This window comes from Lygodium microphyllum, chromosome 17 (assembly GCF_053477565.2).
Source record: "Lygodium microphyllum isolate KBCC chromosome 17, Lygodium_microphyllum_v1.1.10, whole genome shotgun sequence".
In the NCBI taxonomy this organism is placed as follows: Eukaryota; Viridiplantae; Streptophyta; class Polypodiopsida; order Schizaeales; family Lygodiaceae; genus Lygodium; species Lygodium microphyllum.
Window position 1 is genome coordinate 33,636,400 of NC_141151.1, and position 9,906 is coordinate 33,646,305.

Genomic DNA, 9,906 nt, shown 5'->3' on the forward strand with positions numbered 1-9,906 from the left:
ACCTGGGGGAGACAAACATTATTGGGCCTTAGAGACTGTGGGTTAGGGCCCATCACGCTTCCACTGTGCTACTCTGATTACTCAAATTATCAAAATAACAACTTGTCACAACCCATAGGATTCAATTGGATTTATTCTACGTACAAGACTTATTATCTCGAGAGGATCTTCTTAGGATATCTAGTCATCCTCAAGGGTTACAACAGGATCCAAGTCGTCATCATCATGTGGTTCATAATGTGTGCCAAAAGCAGAGTTTAGATGGCTTCGTTTGACTGCACGTTCCTGATTCTCAGGGTCCAACTCAGGACAATCCGCTTGGACGTGTCCTAGTACATTGCAGTGGAAACATTGGCGGTTGGGACATCTTTTACGGATGTGACATATCTCTTCGCACTTGTGGCACCATTTGTCTTGGTCCAGTGAGTTGTCTTCATCATAGTTGCTTGATTTAAGCTCTTGGATGATTGGACTTGCTCCGAGTAATGCGTCTTGCAAGTCCGTTGGGGGCATCGATTCCAATCAAGTGTTTATGGGTGGATTCAACCCAGCGCAGAACTTTGAAACCTCTTACATCATATCCATTTGTGGCGTGTACTTTAAGAGAGAGACGAATTTTGAATAGTATGCATCAAGGGATAGCCCAAGCTGCTTTAATTCATAGAATTCGTTCATCTTCTGTGTGCGATAGGCAGGTGGCCGATACCTCCCTCGCATGGCTTTCTTAAGCTGGTTCCAAGTGACTGTCCCCTCCGAGATTGCTTGGTCTCTGCACCAGTGTTTCCACCAAAGTCTCGCTTCGCCTGAAAGTTTAAGTTTGGCGAGCATGGCTTGTTAGTAGGTGCAGTTCCTACTGCCTCAAAATAGTCCTCCATGGACTCAATCTAGATCTTGACGTCCGCTTGAACAGTCCTTCCCTTGCCATCAAACTCGGGTGGCCTAATTTGCTTAAGAAGGAACTTCTTCTCTAGCATGTCAGCATTCGTAGGTGTCGAAAGTGCCTGACAGTCAAGCCATACCACTTAGGTTATTTAGGATATTTCTATGATCTAAACATTTATCAATCATGCATCATTAGGAAGTTTTCACTTTGATACCAACTGTAACATGCCCGCCCCTCAAATCGCGGGACACGTCTTAGTAGCCCATTGAGAGATCAATCTAGATGACGCCACCCGACACTCCGAAGGAATGACACGGGGTTTGCCAACTAGGGTCTCTCGAGTCTGCCCCGCAACGGAACTTATCCAGCCGTTCCCACTAGGATCGACATGAAGTCCGGGTTCGTAGCAGTCGAGTCTTCCTAACAGCCTTCTAGCGTTGGTCCATAGCCGCTCCACTTTGCGTAGATACAACTGGACCCAAGTAGACTCATACTGCACTTGGTTCAAAGAGAATGGGAAACGAGAGGGATGCATCGCTTGACCTCTCTGCCCGTAGAGTATAGTCCCATTCCGGTCTCCTAAAACAGTATGAATTGGATTCTAACCAACATTACCTAAGGTCATCGTCCGTCCTTCCCTAACATTCCTCGTTAACATTTCCTTTTGAGGAAAGCTCTCGGCTAACCGAGACCACCCTTCCATAGGATAGACCCATTGGTCACATCCACCATGCTTCCCTCGGGGGTTGTTTTAGTTATCTAATTACCTACCACATTATGTTTGACACATAAAAACAGCTTCCTTAATTAACCCTGTTAATCACACATTCCTTTACGTAATTCAGGGCACTGATACGAAAACAAGATCAAAAACTTCCTTAACTTATCTTCAGATTAATGTTTATCTCCTGCCCATATAGGAGAATTAAGTGTTCCTTTTTGCCTCCGTAGAAAAATCCTTCCGTCTCCCGGCAATAAAACCCGAAGGTTTATGCTCCCAAGATTCCGCCTCGTAACTAGTATCAAGGCCTCGAGATCCCATCTCGAGGTCATGTAGAACACTTGTGTAGGGGCTTGAGGCATTGGGATTTACGGCCAAAGCCCCCACTGGCACCCAAGCATCCTCCTATTCCAAGTAATTTCCACGGAGAGACCTCTCACGGCAGGTTCGGTCCACATTCCCGGCGGGTTTCCAACTTAGAAACAATTATTAAGGAAAACATCCCTTGCATTTCCAATCAAGAAAATATCATTTTCTACATCAAGCAATCACTTTTCTTATAAACCACTTGTGCTTAGTAGGATCTCCTCTTACCAAGGCAACCAGTCAATTATCTTAGAAATATCCTTTTCGAAACATCCAAGCATAAGCGTTGATCAACATTCCATTTAAAGTCAGCTTACTAGCCTAGCTTAAGCCTGGAGGGTATCTACTTTCAATAATCCAAGACAAGATCATTAAGAACAACTCACAGCATGTGTGTTTAATCACTCAACTTCTTTTGAATCTTTCTTCCCCTAGGGTTCCAAGTTGTGAACCCTCGATTCTTTGCACATCTTTTAACATACTTGATAATCTTTAAAGCACATTAAATATATTACATGACTTGTCATACATTCTTTCTATCCTCTCTTAGTGAGATGCTATGCAGAATTTTCTTATCAAACTTATCTCACATACACATGGTGCATTTAATATATTAGTACAGCCGAAACAATGTTTAACTCTCTTCATATTTGGCAATGAGTACTTGTTCCTAAAGTGCGGGGTCTCCTGTGACTTGAGTATATAAAAGTTTAAACTCAATTCACTTATCACCTCTATGCTCTAACATAGGTAAAAAATAATCATATAATGCATAAAAATCTTTTCTTGTAAGCGATCCATGAAAGTCTAAGAACCTGTTAGTATTCTAAATGCAATTTTACCCTAATATTTCATGCGGTCTCCAAACATAAACATTGGCTATCATAGGTTAAGACAACCTATTCGTGGTATGCAAGATCAAGACCTATCTTCCGCGTGGAATGCAAGATAGATGTCAAGTCCTCTATGCTTCTGTGCAGTTGCATCCTATAAATGGAAACTAACATTTCATGTATTTATTTTAATCACGGAAGTAAACCATGAATTTTAGTTAACAAATCATGCACTAAACTAAGTGAAAGTCTATCATTCTGTATTATCGCCAAACGGATAAGGGGAAAAGTTTTCTTCTTTAATTAAGTATCCCCTCCTTCTCCCCTAGCCGACATCACGCTGGAGGAGAGGGAGGGAAGGCACGCTGAATGAGCAGCATGCTGGAGCTCATGAAGGAGCCGAAGCCATGCATGCTGCCGCGTAGGGGAGGGAGGAACCTCTCCCTCCCCCTATTTTAATCACTGCTGGGAGAGGCTCTAGGGAGGGCATCCTGAGGTAGATAGAGTGCTGCCGCCTCCTATTGTTGTGAGGAGAGAATTTGCCATGCTGTTGACAGAATCATGAGGGCTGGGAGAGAGCCATCGAACTGCCATCGTCGCTTGTGCCAAGGGGGAGCCGCCCAGCTGCCTGGTCGTTGCCGCCATATCAGATGGCCTCCAAAAATTTCCTCCCCACATGGAGATCTGAATCTCGCCCCCTCCCCCCCCCCCCACATGGCCGTAAGTCTGGAAGCTTAGAAGCTTCTAAGGGGGGCTTAAGAAGCCCCCCTTCCTGTGGGGTTGGGATTACTTCCCCCCCAATTTTTCCCCTAAGGGCCTTAGGCCCCATTTCTATGGCCTTTAAGGCTACTTTTTTTTTCCCTTGGAGTTTCTCCCTTAGGACTTTATAAAGCCCCCTCCCCCCCCTGTGTCTTAAAACCCCCCCTTAGTCCCCCTTCCTATGGCTTTTTAGAACTACCCCCCCCCCCCTTGAATTTCCTAAAAGGGTCTTCATATGGTATCTTTAACCCTTAGTTCCCCCATATAAAATACCCTCATGTGCCTCTTTAAGGCCTTTCCCCTTCTCACACAAAATAACCTCTTGAAGGTCTTACACACCCTTTTTCCCCCTTTCTTTTCCACCCAGTCCCAGGATCCAAAGCCCTTTTCCGTGAACCCTTGTATTGCCCTCTCAAGTGGAGTTTAAAAGCCGTTACCCCGTTGAGATCAAGGCCTTTTCCCACTTTTAAGCCGAGGTTTTAAAGACCCTTCCTGTAGGAAATCCCCACTCAAGTTCGTAGGAGGAAACCTTCTAGAAACCATTTCCGTAAGACGGGGCAAGCTGTCACAAAGGGGAGCTACGCGTGGAAAGGAGACGGCGAAGTCATAAATCTGCATCCAAGTCGGATAGGCCGCATTTGCGATGCCTCCTAAGAAAACCCAAGGCACAACTGCAGGAGGATCATCTCCTAGCATCCACGTGGACATCTCACCCCAAGTCCAGGTTTTCCTTCATCATTTTTATTTGGTATCGTTATAACTCAATCGTGCAAAGGATAATTGTTGGAAATAGGATGCTTTTTTTTGTCTTAAATGCTTTAGAAAAATTAGCTCACGATGGAGGAATTTAGTCGTTAATATTTTCAATAAAACAAGCAAAATAAAGGCTGCATAAATGCATTTTTAGTAAATAGCTTTATGCAGTGCAATGAATTAAAATTAGATTAATGTCCATTGTTATAGAACAGAATTAAAATAGTATACCTCATTTAAACATGGAAGTATAAACTACATATTGCATTATTAACCCATATCCTCTTCGCAAATTGAATCATCATGGAAAGTTCTTGGAATCCTTAGGAAAGTGCAATGCATGAAATGATTCTTACGATGCATAACACTAGGCAATTATCGTTTGTCAACTGCATAAATTATCAAGTAGAAGGTTGCTTGTTTAGCATGAATTTTGTTCGAAAGTTATAGGAAGATTAGTTGAATTAACCTAACATATGCATGACCTTAATCGATAAGTTAAGGTTGAAAAATCAATTTACGTGTAGACAACGAGTCATGTGTTTATGAAATGATAACGTAACTATCTTCAAGAGTTAAACAAATTGGCATAAAACCTAAACACCTCAACCCCGGAGTACTCGTTTAGAATGAGTTAAATTTCAAGAAATTCACTAGGAATTAATACGTAACCTAATCGTTACGTAATGCTAAAACTGAAACTCCTATACCCTAAATACTTGCCCACGTTCACCGAAATGTAGGGACAGTGAAACATATTTGGAAAGTGAGCTAGGTTTTGTTCCTAAGAAACTTACAAGATGGAACTTGGAACCCTTGGACTAATGATGTCAGCCTAATATAATCAGGAACATATTGTTTCGTGCTCCGTTCAATGAGTAGAATAATCTCATAGTTCAATGCGACACTAGCGCAACAAGTGCGGAGTCATATGATCTTGTGATTGGATCACAAGGGAATGGCCAAATTCTCGCAATGAGATTGGCAGGTCCTTACGCAAGTTATCTTGCAAGAGGATGAGTAATCATCCTAATTTAGTATCTTTCTTGAGTAAAGATAATTGTTGGGAGCAAAGGACAAACCAATAAATTGGTATAACATATGAACTTAAGGTATTGACCAAGTTGGGTTAGTAGGGTACACCCTAACCCAGGATATAGGGATCTTGCCAAGTCGCAAGTCATCCCAGATGGAGTGCTGGACGCATTCAAAAGGAAGGATTCATTTCTTAGCAGTTTGCCAACAAAAACAATCAATGGAAATGTTTGTGTTTGCTACAGATTTTAGAGCACTATTTGGCTTTGTTTGATCAATGAATTAAAATATAAATGGATATCTATACTTTAGGTTCAAGGCCTGAAGGGAGAGGCAACTTCAATTACCCCCGACTGCTTGCCTGACCCTAACCAAGGGGGTTGTTAACCGCGCTGGGCAAGTGGAACGAACCCGCACCGGGTAGTTTGCCTTATGGCAGAGAGGTTGAGCCTTGCATCCCTCTCCTTTCCCATTCTCCTTGAACCAAGTGTAGCGTGAATCTGCATCGGACCTGGCATTTCTGCGTAAAGTAGTTCGCCTAGGTCTGACGCTAGTTGCCGTTAGCAAATGACCAATAAGAAAAACCCTAGTTCAGGTCCGGTCCTAAGTGGGAATGGCCGGAATACTTCCGCTACGTGACAGATGTAGAAAGCCCTAGATCGCAAACCCCGTAATATTCCACGGGAGTGCTCGGTGGAGCTTTCTAGACATCCTTTCTGATGGACTGCTAGGACGTGTCCTGAAGATATAAGTGGACACGTTACACATTCTATGTGACATATTATGAAAACGTTATCATTTGATATGGCGAAATGAAATCAATAGTTCTTTTCTAGGCCAAGGAGAACCTGGTTCTGTGAGACGGGGTCTGAAGTTGTGCTAATTTTCGCGTTGGCTATATCCAGTGCTCCATTAATGGCCGCAATTCCAACGGCTCCATTTGCACCATGAATTCCATCTGTACTTGTCCCTTGGGCAACTATGGTAGCTCCCGCGGCCTTCACTCCTTCTTTGCACTTGGGAGCCATGGTAAGTAGCTAGCCAAAAACCCTCACTCTTCTTCCCTTCTCTTCCTTATCTTCTCCTCCTCTTCTCTCTCTTCTCTCTCTTCTCTCTCACCCTTCTTCTTCTCCTCCTCTCCTTCTCCTCCTCTCACTCTTCTTCCCTTCTCTTCCTTCTCTTCTCCTCCTCTTCTCCCTCTTCTCTCTCACCCTTCTTCTTCTCCTTCTCTTCCTCTTCTCTCTCTTCTCTCTAACCCTTCTTCTTCTCCTCCTCTCGTTCTCCTTCTCTCACTCTTCTTCCCTTATTCTCCTTCTCTTCCCCTTATTTCTCTTCTCTTCCCCTTAATTCTCTTCTTTCTCCTCCTTCATGCGGATCACGAAGGGGGGAGCACTGTTATCGCCAGCAGGGGGTTCATTGTTGTCGATGATAAAAGGGGAGGGGGAGCTTCTTTCTACCGAGAGGGGAGGAGGGCTCTGATAGTCTGCCGTAAACACAGAGGGGGGGGTGCGACTGCACACCAGCATGGGGGGGAGAGGATTCATTTTGTAGCGACGGGGGGGGGGGGGGGGGGGGGGGGGGGGCACTACTGTGCCAGTCGGAGGAGGCCAGCCTGCAATGGAGGGTGGGAGGGGAAGGTTTATAGGTGGAGGGGGGGAGGTGGCATGGCGGTGCCACCCGCCAGCTGGGGGGCTCCATGCCCCCCACTGCTTGCTACTTCCACTCTCTCTCTCTCTCCCCGCCATGCAGTTGGCAAGGGGAGAGAGAGGGGGTAAAAAAATTTAAATTTTATTGAAAATTTTTGTCCTAAGGGGGGGGGTCCTATATGGGGAGTGCGGGACATTACAAATTTATACTTAGATTGCTCGAACTAGGAAGTGTAATCATCCCATGTAGTATTGTCAATATACTAAATAACATGGCTCATGACATACTAACTACAAATGACTAACATACATCCCAAAATACTTTCAATGTTTTTTAATATATCGAACATGATAGTAGTTCTTAGTGAGAAATATATGACACTTAAAGCTACATTTTTTATGGTTATATATACTAAATCTTAGATTCCACTTAGCACAAGTATGATAAATCGTTTAAAAATTGTCACTCATACTAAGAGAGTTAATTAGACTCTACAATACATGTTCAATATATGAGCAAGATACATGTAGACTCTAGAGGTTGTTGTGAACATCCATCTACAAAATAGTAACTATCTAGGATAATTGTACTTCTATGGGGTTTGAGGGAAATATTGATAAACATGCAACATTGAAGTCATGCTCGTTTTCCTCTAATTTATATAAAGGTCCACTTAGAGCACCCTTAGCAACATGTTTGGAAAATGAGATAGCTCAACATAAACCCAACATTAGCGTTTACGGAATCTAGTTTTAACAATATAGTGCTATATGCTATATTACTAACCAAAACTGTATTATTTCCATGAAACCTAAATCAAATCTTCGGTTTTTCAAAATTTCCCTACATAGGAAGTTCTTAGAGAATGTAGGTAATTCTCTCCATCAGCCTACAATCCTTGCCTACATTTGCATATAGGGAATTATATTTCCTAGGTATATATAGGGAATTATAGAATCCTTGCCTACGTTCCCATATAGGAGATTACATTTCCTAGGTATATATAGGTAATTCTATAATTCCCTGTACATATAGGAAATTGAAATGCCTAGTTATATATAGGGATTACATACGTATATATGTAGGAAATATGGGAAATTTTCCTAGGTTCTGCGGAATTCCCTACGTAGGGACTCAATAAAAGATCCTTGTGATTATCGTGTACATCAATCTTTTAATAGGCTAATAGGCTATCACATACGAGAGAGAAACAGCCAATACTCAAATATCGGCACAGAATTAAAGTCTCGCGATACAGAGACTTTTACCGTCTATTCCGCGGAATGTTTACAACAAGGCTTGATTTGTGATCAAGAATCATAAAGCGAATGATAGACCGTGCAGGTTCATGGGAAGAAACAAGAAAGAAAAGATGCAGAGAAAACATGATATTGATAGCGTGTCGGCAGCCATGACAATTTCCAAGTATGGCACAGGAGGAGATCACAGAAAACGACGACATGATGTTGACTATATGAACAATGATCATGCTACTACTTAAGGAGGGTCAGGAAGAGGATAATCCAGTTTCGCATCACTAAGAGTATGATTATTGGAGGATTATTTGCGAGGGGGCTCGCGGGGAGGATGAGTTCGAGCTGAGGGGTAGTCCAGCTGGTCGATCAAAAGCCGATGGTACAAGAGTTCCTTGCGGGGACGTCGACCATGCTGCACATACACAATTATTTAACTCCTTCAACAATTTCTCTCCATGGTTAATCATCGTGATCTAACTGAGTTTAATTGAATACGTGCGCTCAAATTATCTCGATCCACAAGAAGTAGCCCCCGGAAAATTATGGAGTCCGTAGTTTACCTCTCTGCATTTGCGACTACGCGAAGAGCTCTTGTGTTTGATGTCTTTGTCAGTGTTGTTGACGATTATGAGTTCTCCCGTCAAAGGAACGGCCGGCGCGACATCAGAAATGGGGTCGTTATCATTTGTGAGAGCAGGAGAAACTACAGTCCCGTTGATGTTAAAATTGGCATTTGCCATATCATCTGTAATCGCATTAGGATCAAGTGAAATCACGAGAGAAAGAGCAGGGGAGAGAGATTTATACGCGAATGGAGCTAAATGTTATGCATGCACGTACTCTAAACGTGATATTACCTGTGTCTGTGGGAACTCGCTTAGTCTGGATATTTAGATTACGATCCTCTGTCAGTCCGAAACCCGCATGACCTAAAACTATCATTAACAAGATAGACGCGAGAACGCACTGAGGGATGGCCATCTCTCTCTCTCTCTGTCTCTCTCTCTCTCTCTCTCTCTGCGCGCGCCTATGTCTGCGATGGATCACGACACAAACGAGAGCACGAGGCCACCATTTTATACTTTCCCACCTTCTTGATGCGAAACCAATTTTTAGAGAGAGTATTTTTCCGTGAGTCCATAGTGAGCATCGACATGAGTAATAAATAAATAGTGCGGCTCCATCTAGTGGTTGATCGTTTACTTTCATAGGAAACACAGCTAGTCTATGTATTCGTTCATCGTTTACTTTCATAGGAAACGCTTTTACATGGGCCATTCCAGATGGCATGGCAGAAGAAGAGCTACCTAATTGGGCCTCATGTGCCATTAATAAAGCCTAGCTAATGTATACATACAAGCCCTTGCACTACTGTACTACTTGGATTGGGTGGTTTTACATCATGGCCCGCAACTTGGTTCCATGAGTGATGACATATACCAAATCGAATTAATGGTAATTGTAACCTCTCTCTCATGTGCCAACATCTTTTAGACTAAAACACACCATCAAATATAATTGATCACAAAGAAAACTATAAATTGATACACATGAATGAAATTGGAAATAATTATGAAAGCTTGTCACATGATCCCTTCTTCTAATGCTAACACATATATGTGTTCATAATTATTTCCACTTGGAGTACTTTTT

The 9,906-nt window shown here is 42.8% G+C and overlaps 1 protein-coding gene across 1 annotated transcript; it reads right to left on the minus strand.

The window, feature by feature from the left end:
• Positions 1-8,279: 8,279 nt before the first annotated feature.
• Positions 8,280-9,337, minus strand: LOC148021771 (uncharacterized). Its single transcript, XM_087696652.1, has 3 exons — positions 9,111-9,337; positions 8,814-8,998; positions 8,280-8,665 (listed from the first exon to the last, which is right to left on the minus strand). The coding sequence occupies exons 1-3, from the start codon at positions 9,232-9,234 to the stop codon at positions 8,558-8,560; spliced, it is 417 nt and encodes a 138-aa protein (XP_087552778.1). The 5' UTR covers positions 9,235-9,337; the 3' UTR covers positions 8,280-8,557.
• Positions 9,338-9,906: the final 569 nt, after the last annotated feature.